Genomic DNA, 17482 nt, shown 5'->3' with positions numbered 1-17482 from the left:
AAAGCCATATGGCAAAGGCAGTGTGTGCTTGTGTGTGCCTGGGTTTGTGTGGGGGTAGGTAAACGAGTCTGTAAAAACTTGGTATCAAATTCAACCCCTCGAGCTCCTTCCCCCACCCTGCTTTAAGAAAATATAAATCACATGGCATTCTTCACTTATGACTCATTGTCTCCATTTTGCGAATACTTTACTGCTTTATTTCTCTCCCCTTTCTTGGCTTTGGCTCTCTTATTACCCACATTCCTCTTTCTCCTGTGTGTCTGTCCTTATTTTCATCTGGTTCTTTTCTTCTTCTTCTGCTTCTTTCTTTCCTCCCCATCCGTCTCTTCCAGTCCCTCCTCTCTTGCAGACAGATTGATTCCAGATGTTGCTAAACTTCCTCCCCCTCTTCTCCCCTCCTTCTGTTCTTCTTCTCCTCCTCTTTCTCTTTCTCTCTCGCTTTTTTTTTCTTCCCAAAGTAGAACCAGCAGCGACTCTGCAATTTGATGGTCACGGGTAATTTTGGTTTGGATTTCAGTGGCATTCCAGTTGTCCTCCTTGGTAGTGCAGTGCCTACACCCTTACTTTGACTGGGAGTGTGATGAGAATGCACATTTACGTCATTAATCACCAGTAGTTGGGTGTAATTTTCTTTTTCTCATATGGCTAAATTACCACCATTTAAAGAATAAATAAGTAGTGCAGCTCCAGTTTTAAACCGCATCGTCACTTCAGGCCTTTTTTGAAACACACTGCAGTGTGGTGGGTTGTTTTTTTCTTTTCTTTATTTAATTCAAAAAAGGAAAGAGTTTTGTCATTCCCACCGACATCGCCTGGGGCTTTGTGGACTTTAAATTCTGCTCTGAACGGGCCTCCTTTACTGCATTTCCATATGCGCTGCATCGAGCACCAGCAGCTCGCCACGCGGTCAGTATGTCGTTCGATGTAAGCCTGCCCATTCCCACTGTAAGCGCGGCGCACCAAGGAGAGTGATCCCCCTGGGGACAAGGCACGAGGGGGAAATTGGTTCCAGATGAAACAGGAAGTGGGGAGAGGAGACAAAGAAAGGGCTGTTTCAAGCAAGGGGGGGACGGGCCCCGAGTCTGGACAGACCCGCCCAGAGTTAAGAGTTTACAGCTCATGCATCAAAAGAAAAAAAGAAAAGGTTTCTTATTTCCATTCTTTACATCTGGTCCATATTTTTTATTTTTTTTTAAACCAAAACATCATACTCACTTTTCCCCATTTGGCTTCCCTCTATCCCCCTCTCTGTCTAGACACTACTTCTTTCCATTTCTTCATTCTCTCGTGTATCATCATCATCATCATCCCATCTGTGTTTTGGTCTTAGCCTTCATATCTCTAACCTCTTCAGATTAAAAGCTGTTTGTCTTTCTGTTGTCTTTCTGCTGCGGTCCTACCGGCCCCTTCTTCCTCACGCAGGCTTGCCCTCGATTGGCCGAATGAACGTTTGAAGCGATGGAGCGATTCCCGCGGCAGGCAGCATCGGGGTCAGGGCCGGGAGGTTAACTCTGTTGACACTCTTCAGAAGCCAAATCTGCCCCTTCTCATTGCTGCGGCATTACGGGGCCCACCCTCGAAGTGCTGGCCGAACTGAGGGGCGCGTTCATGCCAAAGTGTAGGGGGTTGATGACCAGCACATGGATTTGGAATAACATCAGCAGTTCTAAAAAAGATTTCAAACTCACCCCCACCCTCTAACATGTACACATACACATCTTTCTTTCTTTTCCCCCCTCGGAGGCCTTTCCCCTTATCCTCCTCCCTTCCCGCTTTCTCCCTCTAGTGAGACTCATGCCTCAGCTCCTTATCGAGAGCAGAGGCATGAGTCTCGCTAGGCGGTCATGTTTTCTCTTCGAGGCATGCCAGCAGGCTAGACCGTACCGGAGTGATCTCTCTCACTGCTGTCAAAATATCATCGTTTAGTTAACTTTCCCCATTGTTCCAGTCCTCCCCCATCTCCCGCCTCCTTTTTGTCTTTTCATTTTTGCCCCCTCCTCTTCACCGAGCTCTGTAGCAAACAATGGCTCTTCTTGCCGGGGCAAAATGACAAAGAGGGGGGAAAATAATAGTCACAGAGAAAATGGAGCGAAAGAGACAGAAATAATCTAATTAAAAGTAATTACAGAGCAATTAACCACAACACTGGTTTCTGAACAGGGGCGATGAGGGATGGGCTCGGTGGATTTTGATTGGTTGGTGGGACTGGATAGAAAAGTTTGCGAAGCTGCAGTGATGGTTCATCAGTCACGGCATCCACAAGACTGTTAACTTCATTCACTCATCAGTTGTTTTCCCACGCAAGAACGTCGTCTTTGCTCGTTTGAACTTTAGTCCCCTGCTAGTGTTTGGGTGTCATTTAAGGTCTCAAAATGCTTGAAGTACTTTGACTTGTGCTTTTAGATTACAGAAAAGGGTTGTGACAGTATAAATCCTCCTGCTTTCACAAGTTGGGTTGAGATTTTTTTGTCATCTAAAACGCACAAGTTTCTTTGGAGCGCCATTGCTGCATCCACTCACTTCTCAAAAGCACAGCCACTTACGCTGCTCTCATCCCTCCTGTTGTCTCTTGCAGAACAATGAGCCTTTAAATCCCGGTTTCCATGGATACCAACCTCACAGTCAGGTAAGAGACGAGTGACTGCTCGCAAATCTCTGTTACAATAAATTGCCAAAAATAAAAAATAAAAAAAATGAATGAAATACAAAACCTTGACTTACTCAACAGTACGCCTGCTTTCAGTCGTCTGATGGTAAAAAGCTGGAAGTGAGTTTGTCAAGTCCACTTGAATCAAACACTGTTTGTTCATGGGATAAAGAAAACATTTTGGTATTCTTCAAATGGGACCTGTTATGTTTATGTTGACCTCCATATTCTTGTTCACTGCTAAAATAGTTTTGTTTACAGTTTAATCCCTGATCGTCGGTGCAGCTCCTTTAAAACAAGCTGATCTCCATTTTAAACCAGCCTTATTCTGATTGGCTGCACCTCACAGGCACAAGGTTGGACACGACTGTGCGCCTTTGGTGTCCCTATGAGCGATAGCCGCTCTCACTGACGTCACACAGAGCAAGAGTTGAAAACACTGTCTGAGTAGGATGACGCCTGATCTTACTTTTAAACTTCTTTTATCAATTTATACTATACGTGGCATATGATAAGGATAGATGGACTGGCTCAGCCCCCTTTTAAATCGAAAGTTACACTTGTGATAGTCCACTTTCATGTCATTCTTCTTGCACAGTAAAAACTAGCAGTGTTGTCCTCACCATCCTCACATATGTAGCAGGATTCAGTCTGTTTTTACGACCACATTATTATGTAGACGGTAATGAAAGCCTTGCCTCACCTTTGGTAGCTCATCTCTCTTCGAGGAATCGATGGAAGAGAAACCAGTGATGACTGAGCTTCTCTTTCAAAGACTTGATTCTTAGAAAGTGGAGAGAAATTATGCTATCACCTTCTTCGCCTTGCACGCTCTGTATGCGGAGCTTTTCTCACAACGCCGTTCACATCCCCTTCGCACTTCTCTCTCTGTCTTTATGCCTCTCTCTCATATTCTCTGTTTCGTTCTCATTCTGAATGTCTCACCAGCATATTGTTCTCAGTAATTAGTGACTTATGTGTGCAGCGGCAGGGTTGCTGACTATTTTCTTATCTACCTCCAAGCAGCAGAGCGCATTGAGCAGCTCAAACCAGCTCAGTGTGTGTGTGTGTGTGTGTGTGTGTGTGTGTGCGCTTTTTGTCTTCGTGCAAGCGTTTGTGCATCTGAGGGCTGTGTTTTGGGACGTGCAGCTCTCTGGCAGTGCCACAGGAGGGAAGTGTTGGCCTGTGAGCTTTCTCGCCCCCCAGCCTCCCTCCTCGCATCACAATATGGAGATTCTCACAGACCTCATCCTCTCATTTAGTCTCCTCTCCCTCCTCTGCTCCCTGCACTCCACTCCTGCTCTACCCCTGGTAACATCTCTCGTGGGAGTGCAGCTCTCGGAGAACGCGAGGGGAGACACCAAAAGAATTTCAGGCTTTCGTGCTTCAAATCAAATTTATTACAATTTCTGGGTGGATGTCAACCTGACTATTAAAAACAAATGTTGTGCAAGAGATTAAAGGCGAGACAGGAAGACGAGAAATAAAGCAGGGAAGTGGCACAGAGCTAAAACTGAAATGGAAGCAAGTTATTTAAGATGGCTTGCCCGCAGGGGCACACAATCAGTTTCTTAGTTAGAGCAAGCTTGTATTCCAGTCTCGGCTCTCCTCTGCCCGAGTCCATCTGTTTGTAAGACAAACACCTGGGCAGAGAGATCACTTCTGATCTGCAGCGTGTGTGAACTCTCGCCCGGTGTTAAATTCAGAGCCACGGCATACCTCTGCATTTGTTTTATAAATGATTTAAAAAGTCGTCCCTGCTAATGTATTCTGCCCTTGAGCACACACATTAGGAGTCTCCAGCACACTGCTGGTTATCATGCAAATGGAGTTAGCCAAGCCTAGCTTTGCAAGATTGGCTTGTTCACCGCTGCAGTGCATTTGTCTCCGTAATGCGTCTGTCTTATGTTATTTATGCACATTTGAACTGCCCGCAGGTCTGCCCGCGTCAACACGAACGCGTTTAACTGGGGACGCCGCTGCCATACGTCTCCTGTTCTCTAAGGGGGGTCAGTCCTCTGGGGCCGCGGTTTCCTGATGTTTAGAGTTGATGATCAGAGTTAAAGACACACATACAAACAAGACAGAACCAGCACACCTAAGCGTTTCTTTGGCATTTAGCAGCAGATGTAATAACCTGCACACAGGAGGTGCAGTTGTTGTGAACATGTCCTGCAGAGTAGTTGAGCAGGGCTGCTGATCATCTGTAGATACCGTGTTTGGAGAACAGGCCTTTGTTTGGACGAGCTGGTGAGCGCTGGATGGATATAGCCCTTTGTTTGAATTCATGTGTGTCTGTTTTCCAGCCAAGGTGCAGCAGCATGGATATGATCAGAGCGCATCTGCGTGTGTACGTTCGGTGCATGTGTTTGTGTGTGACTGCATGTGTTTATCGCAGTGTTTCAGCCTGTGTACTTAATCCCAGGATCATCCCCTATTCATCCTCTCATCCTCCTCACTTACAGCCCTAATCCTGTCATCCCTCGCTCTTTTTTTCCCCCCCCCTCCACCCAACGTTTTTATCCATTTATCTCCCAATCCTGTTATCTCTCGCTCACATCCATTGCCCCCTTCAGTCCCTGTCCCCCTCTACTTCATCCCAGCTCCTTTTCCGTCTCACCCCCTCTCTCTGCCATCACCACCACCACCTCCGTCCATTCACTTTATCTTTCCTTCCCAACATCCCTCCATCCCTCTGGACCCAGTTCTAGCCAGACTCAGCAGATGTCTGAATGCTTGGCATCAGGGCTTTTTTTTTTTTTGCTTTTTTTTTCCCCCTGCAGAGTTCAGTCCCTCCCATATGAAAATGCAGCGCAAGGAACTGCACTCTCATGCCTGCAAATTAAACGCCTCCTAACAATACAGTGTTGGAAAGTGACGGAACTGAGCCAAGAAGAAAAAGGTGCAATGCAGCGTAATGTTCAGGTTGAGGTTTAGGTAGTGGAATCGGGGCTGGCGCTTGCTCAGTTTTGTGAGACTTCCATCTGTGTGAGGAAGACAGCTGCAGCAGAGAGATGGTGATCTAGGAGCCTACCCACGCAGCTAGCTACCTAGCTGTCTACCGGCTGGCCTACCTACCACTGCTTTTTTGGAGCTGACAGGCTGCCACGCAATAAATAAATCATCAAAAAAAAAGCTGCAATGCAGTGGGGGTCGCATTCGTGTTCTGTACTCTCAGGCAGCCAGTGCGTGGATAGAAGGCAGCATCTTCTTCCTTTCCCGTTTCTTGTCTCTCTCCGGGGGCTTTAGGAGACGGCAACAACATCAGCTTTCTGACTCCATCCAGACACAGGGTTAGATTGCTATATGGAAGGATGGATGCTTTGATGGATAGGAGGGATTGAGACTGAAAGGGAGGGAAAGTTTTAAAAAGAGGGGCGGGAACAAGAGGAAGCAAAGGGGGGGAGAAGAGCAGGAGGACGTGTAAGGCGAGTGTGTGAATGACAGACGCAGAGCAAAGAGAGAAGAAGGGAAGAGACTCGGGTTGGCAAGAGGAGAGAGACGGAAAGGCCCGAGGGGGATCAGAGCAGCAGGGCCGGAGAGACGAGCAAAAGCGAGGCAGAGAGTGACAGGCTGACGAGGCTCGCGTGCTGGAGAAGTAGAAGAAGCAACACCGGCAGGAGGAGGAAGAGGGAGTGAACGAGGGAGAATTTGAATGTGTGAGGCAGACGTGGACTGAAGCCATCGTCAGCTCATGGTCCTGGAGCACAGACACGGGAGAGGAGGAATAGGAGGAGAACGAGAGACACAGACGGAAAAGGAGAGAAGGAACGGGAAAGTGGAAAGCTGGTCAGCAGTTGTTCCTTTAGATCAGACAATGATGGGGCTGTACTACCAAGCTATGCTACCGGTGAGTTCGCATCTCAAGCAAGAGCTTCTTTCTCTCAAGTGGCTTTTTAGTATCGCGAGGGCCAAACTAGCAAAACAAGATACAATGTAAATGATTTTTGTTGTTGTTATTTATTTATTTTAATTTGGCGTGATGAAGCAGTAATTGCTTTGCTGTTCATGGTGTGGCCTGCTCTGGTTAGCTGTGTCTTGGCCCAGGTAAGGCCTTTTTCAGATAGTTGGCAGAGCATCAGGCCGACAGCAGGGCTTGTCCCTGCAGCTCTGCTCATTTCACTTTTTTTAACTCTTTGCACCCATCTGTGATTGTTTTGATAGAAACGAAATAATTTTTTTTTCTTTCTGTTAACCATACAGCATTTTGTCCTGGTGACACTGAAGTGCCGACGATACACAGGAGCAAAGCGTGTGCTTGCAGGGTATCAGCACACTTGCATTAATAGTTACTTAACACCACAGATTATAATGTTTATACAGTTGATGTGTTGTGCGCAAGGCTGCTCTTAACATATGGTGGGCGTGTCTGTGCTACTTTAGCTCAAAGACAGCCTCAGGATGAGAGCTGTTCTCTGGCTCTGTTCTAGCATGTCCTGCTCTCTGGTCTTGGGTTCCTTTGGGCCTCAAGGCGGGTGTCGGGAATTGGGGGAGATGTCTGTGAGGCACACGCGTGCAGACGCGAAGTAGCAACTGCTGCTTGGATTGCCTGTGCTGACATGTATGTACATTGGGCACTGCGAGCCTTCTCCATGCTGACTGCACACAGTGTCAGATTATATTCCATATGGATGTGTGTCTGTGTGTGCGTCGTGTCGTGTCATGTCACTTGCAGAGGGGTGGAGGCTGAGATTTTCTTCAAGCTGTCCATGCGGTTTAAACTTCATCTTTGGATTGAGGAAGACAGGTGCTGAAGCACAGTTGTTACTTTATACACACACACACACACACACACACACACACACACACACACACACACACACACACACACACACACTCTGCAGTTCCTGGAGTACTTTACTAGCACCCCCTCCTTTTCTAATGGCAAAACTCAACTCTATGCATTTTAACCCTTCATAGGTCCACAGCATAATCTGTGTATTCTTAATAGCTACAGTAACAGTAGCTACTACAGAGTTAATACTGTCAACTTCATAGAGTAGGACGACATTTGTAGTGTGGGAAAAAGCAGCATTTCTTTTGTTTTTAATCACAGAGGAAGTCGTTTTGCATTATGAGAATAACATGGAGATGTTAAGAATGAGGTCAACTTGTTTGAGGTGACTTTAGTTTGAAAATGTCAACTTTTTATTTTGACATTTCTTCTTTCTGTTGTTTCAAAATCATCATCATCATCAACTTTATCAACTAAAAATGAAAAAAAAAACTTTAATTTTTTTTCCAGTTCAACTTCAGTCTGCAAATGTCAAATTAAATTTTTGACATTTCTCAAAATTCAAAATAAAGATAAACTCCTTCCTAAACTTCCTTCCCTTGCTTTTCCCTGACCTTTTCTCAGTTAATATGTCATTTGTACTCGTGTAAAATTCAGTACTGACGTTGTAGTTTTTCCAAATTTATTCAGTGACTGCAAAGTTGTGCTAACCTATACATTTTTCTTTAAAAGCTCTTAAAAAAACCATTACAGTAAAGACGCTACTACTAACCCTGCTGCTGTTCACACCAAGGCAGTGCGAGAGCCAACCTTTTATGGTCATTGAGGCTGAATGTAAATACAGACCTCTGCTGTGTTACTGTGCACATATGATGACACAGTGACTGCATATAAGACTCCCAAAAACCAGTGAAGGTTCTTCTCCCTCCAGACCTCCAAAACGTCATGATCAACTCTCATTTTCCCACATGAGCCGTCTCTTTCTCCCCCCCGTGTTTCTGCTGTTTTTTTCTTTCCCCCCCTCCTCTGTTAATCTTTGCTTTGCAAGCTTGCGCAGCTGTGAGGCAAACACGTTATTCGTCTTTTAAAGAGAGTATTGCCAAATGGAGAATTGAGGTAATGACTTGAAGGGTGTGAGAGCAGGGGGGGCCGTGCCTTAGTCCCATGTGGGAATGCACTTTGAAGGTGACACATCACCAGTCACACCGGCTTCTGCAAAATTTATGGCAATGCTCTCTATTTTTGGTGACACGTCTCTATAGCATACTGTGGATAAACATCAGCTAGTGACCGCAGTGCAGTTGATGAAATACTAAAGGTTTGCCATAGCAAGACTTAGCTTCAGTTAGAATTTGTCACTGACTGGATCTGACTAGCTTGATGGTGCATTTGGTGGAAAATACGCTTCATTTCTCGGATTCTGTTTTGCCAGCGGGGCACCTTATCTGGTGATGGTGGTTCGAGCCACGAGAGTCAACTGATCAGCGTGTGGATTAGACTTTGTTCAGTCTGTTCGTTCCCTACACGCTGGGCAGCTAACGCGAGCTAGCCAGCAGGTATCTGCAGATATGAGGCTGATGTCAACAAACACAAACAGCAGGAGCAGATGAATTAGGCAGCAGACTTTGTTCTTACTGTGTCAAAACTAGACTGGTCTATAGTTGTTCGAGCCTGCATTTGAAAACTGTGCAAAATGATGAAAAGCTTCCAAGCTCTCCAGCTGTTTTGCTCATGTAGGCCCAAAAATATGTTTATGTCTTAGTTTATTGAGCATGCAGGGAAAAAGATCAAACTTGAATCAAAATTTAAATTTGGTGATGATTTGTTTGCAGCTGTATTGCCCGGCCGTGCGTCGTGTTAGTCGAGGCATTTAATTGGCAGCCCGTTTTTTGCATTGCACACTGGACACGATCATGTGACTGTGCAGGCTCTGTCACAGCAGCACATGGTCCCCCAACTTGGCTGCTTATGTGCCAGTCCTAAAACGTCTTCTGTTTGCAAGAGAGTACTCAGTTAGTGCCATGCAGCGACAGATCTTCAGGGAAATTGGAGGGGATTCACACCCAAGTCTTTAATCCTCTGGGTTCTGTGTGCATGTTTGTCTGTGGGAGACAGCTGCCTGTGTGTGTGCTGAGAGTATTACAGTACAACAGCAGACAGTTTATTCTAGGTAGCTGCATGCTTAGCTTTATTCATTATTGTTATCCTTTTTGATTATGGGTGTTTCTTTGTGCTTTGCAAGTCTCAAAATAGAAACTTCCAGAGAAAACTAATTTCCCAATTTTACAGAGGGACACACATCGTGCATGTTACCAAAATAAACACTGAGCCAGAGTCCTCCATATTGGTGGTCTAATGCACTGTGTGAAACTGCTCCACCTGAGGGTTAACTGTTCTCCCACCGCCTGTAAAAGCCACCGTGATGCTGTCCGACACTAATGTTGCTGCTCTAAATGCCATTGCCCGAGGCCTGTGCGATGCGGGTTGAGGTGTGAAAGCACTCCGCATGTTACCTCACAGCAAATACGTGCACACAGAACAAGAAGCCGAAATGTATGCGGTACTGTATCTCCTAGGTTACCTTCCCCTGCATGATAAACAGCAGTGTAACACTGGGTGTCTGCACACACACCATACCCTAGCTTACACTGCAGCAGGAAGTCAGTGCTGCTGGGCTTTTACATTTCATCATCTTCTGCAAAAGGTATGGCAGCAGGGAACGAATGGTCCATCTTGTAGCATTTTTCAGTGTTGGCAATCTAAGATTTATCCAAGAGTAGATTAAGATTTTCGATTTCTGAACTTATGTGATTTTTAGATTTTTATTGGTCCTTTTAATGTTTGCAAATTGTCAGTGATCGAGGTTTAACAGATGATTTTACTGCTGAATGCTCTGTAAATCGGTTGAAATGAACGAGTCGGGAGGCTTTAATTTTTTAAGTGTTAAGTGCAGCGATGAGCTGAGTGCCATAATGACATAAAAGTCAGCATACTTCTTAGAAATATTGTTATTATGATTTGGAAATTGGTGAAATGCATAATGCAGCAGATCACATGTCAGGCTGCAAATGGGCAGATTAAGTGTTTGGACTGAATTATCATGCAGTAGAAAGATTGCAGACAGTGTGCAGCGAATTTGGACACATTAACCTGAAATTGGCATCCAAGTTCCTCACTGAAATATATCAGTGTTGTTCTCCATTTTTGGCTTCTTTCTTAAGGGTCCACACAGTAAATCATCTGCTTTCATCTCATCCTGTTCTTCCATCCTTTGTCTTTTCCCAACAGTGGCATATTTTCCACTGACCTGCTGCTTCAACCGATTTGATACGGAAAGGTCATTCTTCACGATCCGCATTTTTGGTCTGGCACAGATTTTTAAGCTGGACGCCCGCCCTGATGCAACCCTCCCAATTTATCTGAGCTTGGGACCAACGCTGGCTCGAGGCCTCCATGGCTGGGTTTCACTGGAATATCTCAATGAGGGATTTAATGAAATTTTATGGTTTATATTTTAATTTAAACTGCTCTTGAAATTGCTCATAATATTAAATATTTTTGGAAAAATATTATTAAATCATTATAAAATCATATTATAGCCTCAGTCGCTGCTGTGGGACTTTAACATAGCTTTCATCATTAATTATTCTGCAGTTCTGTTGATGCTTTGTTAAAAAAAAAAAAATGAAATCCCTGTTATAATTTCATCCGAGCCAAAAGTTGCTTTGCAAATGTATTTTTTTCTGATCAATAGTTTAAACCCTTTAATATCAACTCACTGTCATTATTGACAATTAAAACATCAAATCCAGTCATCTAAATAAATGGAACCTAATAACCCGTTATTACTATTATTGAGGAGTAATTGATTGTCACGATAATTATTGTGATTCATTTTTCGACCTTCATATAATTGACCAAATACTCAGACGGTGATGGTTTTACTTCAGCACAGCGATGGTGCTCCAGCTGCTCTTTATCAACTGTCATAAAAACACTGACAGTCTTGCACGTGATGCATTATTGTATGCGCAGGCCAACTTACTGCACAACACACTGCCGATATTGACTGTTGCAGTTTTTCTAAAGGAAAACAATTTTGGTTGGTTATTTTTAGGACACATCGCCCAAAGTGAGTGCGAGTGTTTGAGAGAAGTCTGTGTGATTATGGTAATGATGGTGATGTTGATCAGAGCTGTCAAAAACCGACAGGCTGCATGTCACAGATCTCAGCGGAGCTGCGGAGCCGCTGACACTGACAGACAGCGTGGGGTTAGTCTGTAGTTCATACAGCGGGTTAGGTATTTGGTTTATGTTAATTTTTTATTTTAAACGAGTGGAAATCGACACCACCTCAGCTTGGATATCTCCCTGATCCCCAACCGTCATCGTTACTCAGTTAATTAGCTTAGTTTTTCCCAACTTGACAACTCTTTGGAGTTTGTTATTTTTTCCTCCTTAGCAACAACTAGCCATCGAGCATGGGGTCACTCTCTGCACCTCTCTGTTAGTCATCTCTGTGCAGTTTTTGGAAGAGAAAAGCAAAAAGGCACATGTGCAATGTTGTTCTAGTAGTTTGTTACCAAAATGGAGGCAGTGCAATTTGTGATATTAATAAAAAATAAAAGACTTTTTTTTTAGGCTGTGTCTAATTTTAAAACAGTTGTAAAAATAGCAAAGCTGCGTGTGGTCATTTTTGTCAGACGACGTTGTGGTTATAAAACCAGAGTCCTTAAGAGAAAATGCCTTTTAATTAAATATAAAGTTGTGTGTCCTGCTTTCATCGTCTTCAGCAGCACCCCACCCACTGCTCTCCCACTCAAGAGCTCCAACCAAAGCATTAAATATTCGCCGTTGATCACTCCGGAAGCTCCTGACAGCCTTAACAGGAGTCGGTGGTTAAGGCTAACCTACGAGCTGCTTCTGATTACAGTTATAGCTGCAGCATATGGAACGGGAGCTTCGACTTAAGGTTCTGTGTTGAGGCACTTTTGTTGCCAGATATCTATCTATGTGTCCTCTGGATGTGAGCCAGTGCACTATGGATGTACCTCTAAATGACAACTGGCGCACATTCAAGAGAGAGAGGCAGCGTCTGCATAGAGGCAGCTGTATAAGGAGATGGGGCTGTGGCCTGTTTGATGGACATATCAGTGCAGTTGGGGCTTTGAGTGACTGGAGAGGAGAGAGAGCCAGTGGGTTTGAAAGAAGGCGAAAAAATATGGCCCTCTTGCTTTCATCAAGCGTGGCAGGCAAGAATGAAGGGAGGGAAGAGAGGGAAGGGTGGGTGGACGGGGGAGATAAACACAGGCACACTGACTTCAGCTGAAGGGAAAGGAAAAATAGATGGACTGCAGTTGGAGAAGAATCTGTGAGTAGTATTTCTGACTCCAGCCAGACAACTTGGTAGATAGTTGCAATAGACAAATTGTCATGAATTTTTCAGCATCATCACAATTTGGGTGTTGACTCTGTGGCTGGTGTCAACACCTAAGGTGACCCCCCCCCCCCGCCAGAATCCTCTGTGTGTATGTAAAAACACAGTCTCAGGTCTCTCAAGTAAATCGCCCACTGTGTGTTTTGGGATGAATATGTCGTGGTTTCTTATTTGCGATATCAGGTTTTAATTTTGTGAGCTTTTCAGCTGATACTTGAAGCTACTCTGTTTTCACCTTTGCTCAGATTGCTTTTCATGACACTTTAATAAGAAGCATATCCTGTTTAATCTTATCTTACAGCGTCAAAATTCTTCCTTTGGAAAGTTTTTCTTGAAACCAGACGTAACTCTAATGCAGTGTCTCATTATTTCCTATAATTCCTCTCTCCCCGCTAAGTCCCCCTTTCATTTTTCCACGGTTTTCTTTTTCCTTTCCCCCCTCTCTCCTTTTTTCAGTATGTGACGCTGCCATGTAGGGCAGCACTGCTCCTTAGTCAGCGGGTCGGGAATGCCTGTGTCACCCTAACACTGTAGTCTTATCCAGTCTGATCTGGATCCAGTGACAGCTTTATTCCTTGTCCTGTTTATTAGTTCATTTATTTATCCAATAATTCATTTAAAAAAACTGTATCTTTCAATTTGGTATCTGAGTCCACAAACATGGTCATAAGCACTCTGTTTGTTTTGTTAAGCCTCAGCAGCAGGATGATGAATGGTACAATACTTCAAGATGCTTTTTTTCGTATAACTAATTATGCTACAAGCAGGCGGCGGCATTAGAAGAGGTCATCTGGTCCATTGTTTGGTTGATATGCTCTCATCAGACCAAATTAATATTGGTCTGCCATTACTGTGGATTTATGCTTCAGCCGGAAATCTACGCCGTAGCTACTGCTGGAAATAGTCAGTGTGGCTGTGTTTTGTGAGAACAGATGATCAAAAAGTCAAGTGTAAACTTTTGCACATCACAGCTCAGCAAACAACAAAACCTATCATGCAAAAGCACTCAGCTAACCTGTCAGTGTTGTTCTACCAATGTTTGTGTGAAAGGCTCAAGGCTTTCAGTGTAAACGCACCAGGATTGGTTTATTTGAAGGTTTGGACTCTCGCATGCAGCCACAGCTTCACCGAGCCCCGCTGTCTGTTAGTAGCAGCAGGTCCACAGCAGCCCAAACTGGATGTGAAGCTTGGTTTCTCAACAACATGGAAAAATAGTTAGGGATTCCCTTTAAAATAACAATAGCTTTTATGAGTATTTATAGTAATGTAGACTAAAAAGAATTACTCCCCCTCTCACAAAAGCAGTTCATTGGTTGCCGAGTAGGTGTGACTGTCTTTGGCTGACTACGGCAGCTTGAGTTGTTAGCATTGCATAAATGCACGTAGTCCAGTTTTTTCAGGCCCGATCTAATTCCCCTTTCCTCTTTGCTATGTTGTCACTCTTTCCTTTCTCCACTCAGTCTTCCTCCTTTCTGCACTATGAGTGTGTTTTTGTGACTCAGCCATGGGTCGGGATATGCCTGAAGAACACACCCTTTGGTGGCTTAACACAGGCTACTGCACGTTTATGAGCTCACATGCCCTAACAAGAACGCTTAAGCTTTGATTTAACATAGCCAGGCTAAGGCCCAGCTAATGAATTTTAATGGCGCGTTATCTCTTTTTGAACAGGTTTTTGATCACAAGGTGACAAAGACCGTAGTTGGATGCAAAACACACAGTTTTCTTTTTTCCTTTTCCCCTAACATGCATTTCCTGCAGTCAGAACAGTAGTGGACGAGTTCCCCAGATTTTTCCAGCCTGTTTGTGGATTACGCAGTCTCCTCTGATTCCTCCACTATCAGCTGGGCTCAGACTCCAGGAAGCTGCTTGTGTTGCAGATGGGCCTTTTAGCCTCGGTTGACTGTTTACAGCCACTGCGGCTGTGACTGCAGAAGAACAGTAAGCAGTCGGGCTATAGGATTAGAGAAAGGGAAAGAGCCCATTTGCTTTGCGGCATCTTAGTTACTCTGCCTAATTAAAAAGGCTGTCTGGAGACAGAGTGTCTCTAGGCGTCACCCAGCCCAGATACAGCCCATGGCAGAGACCAGACCAGTGGTTAATGGTGTTGGATGCGGTGTGTCATCCTGCCTAGCTTGGTAGAAAAAAAGCAGCCCTGACCCCAAACTTGATGGCCTTTTTTTTTTTTTTTTTTTTTAAAAATAAATCCATCTTTTCTTTCAGCCTACCTACTCATTCTGCTTCTCCCCGTCCATCCTCTACCTTTCTTTTACTCTGGCTTTGCTGTAAATGCCCTTGAGTGTGTGAAATGATTGAAGCAAGCAATAGTGCAGAGTCACCACACACCCAAACACACACAACATAAAGATATATATGTGTGTGTATTTGTGAGCGTGCTGGAGCAGCAGCAGCAGCAGCTTTAAAGAATCTGTAGGTGATCCTGCTGCTGATACAGAGCCATAGGCAGTGAAGCTCCCGCATCTAATCTGAAGTACAGCTTATCTTCCCAAGTAGTCACACAATGCAGCAGTGTATGTAAATATGTCACAGTTTACATGCCGCTGTTAGTATTTATCTACCGACTTGTCGATCCATCCTAGAAGCATCTTTGTATCTCAAACCTTGTATCAAATTTCGCAACTTAATAATAGATGATCCCCTCCTTATCGGGGTCGCTATTCCAGCTGGCACAGGGCGAGAGGCAGGTCACCAGTCTATTGGGGAGACAACCATTCGCACTCACATTCATACTTAGATTAATCTAACCCCAGTAATAATGACTTGGGATTGTGGAAGGAAGCAGGGCTACCCACAGTCCACATAGAAAGGCTGCAGCTAGATGTTGGGAGTCAAACACAGGACGTTGTTGCTGTGAGGCAGCAGTGCTAACCACTGCGACACCATACTGCCCTAATAATAGATCTGTTTGCTGTAAATATTTCATGGTCGGCTGACTGAAAACACATGCCTGTCAGAGATATGGAGGTAAAGCGAGGCAGGGAATGAAGCAGTGACTGCGTGGTAAAGGAGAGAGAGAGAGAGGAAGAGAGAGTGAAATTTGATAGGCAGGATTTTAACCCTCTCATTCTCTCTCCGTCAGGGAGCTGCAGTCGCTGTAAAAAGCTCACTGAGAATATATGTTAAGCTGTCTCTGTCTCCCCCTCCCCCTCCTTCCCCCGCTCCCGCAGGGCTCTCAGGATTCGACAGGAGGACAGGAGGGTTTGGTGGCCCCACCCTTTACAGCATTCCCACCTCCACCCCCTCCTCAAAACGGTCTACCGGGAACAGAGTTTGGCCCTGGGGCCATGTTTGGTGCTGGAGGCCAAGGTGCAGCAGAGGTAGGGGCTGGTGCAAATGGAGCCCCCACCTCCACCAACAACAACAGCAGCAATGTAAGCACCACGATTTCATTTCCCTTTTGTTTTTTTATTTATATATATATATATACTTGATACCTTGTAGAGGTGGGCGGACGGATTCAAATATGAATAGTTTGTATAGCAAAAACTGGTATTGGTATCAGATCGATTGATACTATCCTCTAAGTTCAGTGTGTAGTCCACTGAACTGTATTACAACATTTGTGGAAATGAAACCGTGTACCTTAAATATCCATGGAAAATGTCTGAACCTATTTTTTCTATGTTGTCTATTTTTTAATACCCTAAAGCACATTTAAACAACAGACGTTGACCCAGAGTGCTTTAGAGACGGGCACATTTATACTTCACGTCTCCAAAAAAAACCCAGTTTCAAAATACATGAATACATGAAAAGCTGAGAGGTGTGTTTTGTTGACTAATTATTATAGAAAATTAAAAACACAGTGATTTAGTGATCATTAAAATGTGTTCAGAATTTACAAGTTGATAATGATTCATCTCATAAACCACGACACGCTGTGCTGCCACAATAATATTAACTCTCTCAAATCTGAGGTAACAGTGGGTGCCTGCTCAGTTTTTGGCATTCCTCAGCAGACTTCATTACCGACACCTGACGGTTAGTTGACTTTCCTCTAACAGCAGTAAAATAATCGTCAGGTGATTTTAGTTTTAATAGCAAGGAGCTACAGATCTAAATTCCCATGTTGTGTTTATATTAGCTTAGCTTGAATGTCAACAGCCAAATCTAATAAAATAAAAACATCTCACTGCATTTGCTAAAAGTCAATATGATCACATTGCCTCCCTAAAGATACTGGCATGAAATGAGCATTCATCTCATCTTCATCTGATCAAACTGAGACATTTCTGTTTTAATCTTTTTCGCTTTATATTAGGGCTGCTCAATTAATCGAATTTTAATCACGATTACGATCTGGGCTTTCAACGATCATTAAAAATGACTGAGCCGATTATTAGCCCCTCCCTCATGCTTTACTCTCGCGCTGCTCCATGTGGCAAATCAAGCGCACTGCTCTGCATTTCGAACACGCGTCACAACAATTAAGAGGACCTGAGGGAAGCTCGGAAAGCTAAGCAGAAGTTATTTGGAGAGGAGTGGACTGCCGTTGGTTGAAAAGAGAGGTAAAAAAAAAAAACTTAAGTGGTGTGGAAACATTATGGCTTCGCGGAGTCAGACGTGGATCAAGTAGACACAGTGTGTAAACTTTGCTATGGTGTCCTAGCTGCACCACAGAGCAACACTGCAAAGTTCACAT

General features: G+C 44.3%; 1 protein-coding gene across 11 annotated transcripts in view; it reads left to right on the top strand.

The window, feature by feature from the left end:
- Positions 1 to 17482, top strand: part of LOC113021216 (RNA binding protein fox-1 homolog 2-like) — a 51715-nt gene that overhangs the window by 9974 nt on the left and 24259 nt on the right. For 9 of the 11 annotated variants that reach the window (XM_026165734.1, XM_026165728.1, XM_026165726.1 and 6 more), the window contains 2 exons: positions 2576 to 2626; positions 16008 to 16211. In XM_026165734.1, coding sequence (XP_026021519.1) covers positions 2576 to 2626; positions 16008 to 16211 — 255 coding nt within the window. Of the gene's footprint in view, positions 1 to 2575; positions 2627 to 6040; positions 6498 to 16007; positions 16212 to 17482 lie in introns of those variants that run through there. The other 2 variants (XM_026165730.1, XM_026165727.1) reach the window with 2 other exon arrangements.

The sequence above is a fragment of the Astatotilapia calliptera genome, chromosome 4 (genome assembly GCF_900246225.1).
Source record: "Astatotilapia calliptera chromosome 4, fAstCal1.2, whole genome shotgun sequence".
NCBI classification, from domain to species: domain Eukaryota; kingdom Metazoa; phylum Chordata; class Actinopteri; order Cichliformes; family Cichlidae; genus Astatotilapia; species Astatotilapia calliptera.
The sequence above is the reverse complement of the archived record's forward strand: the minus strand, read 5'-3'. Positions and strand labels throughout refer to the sequence as shown.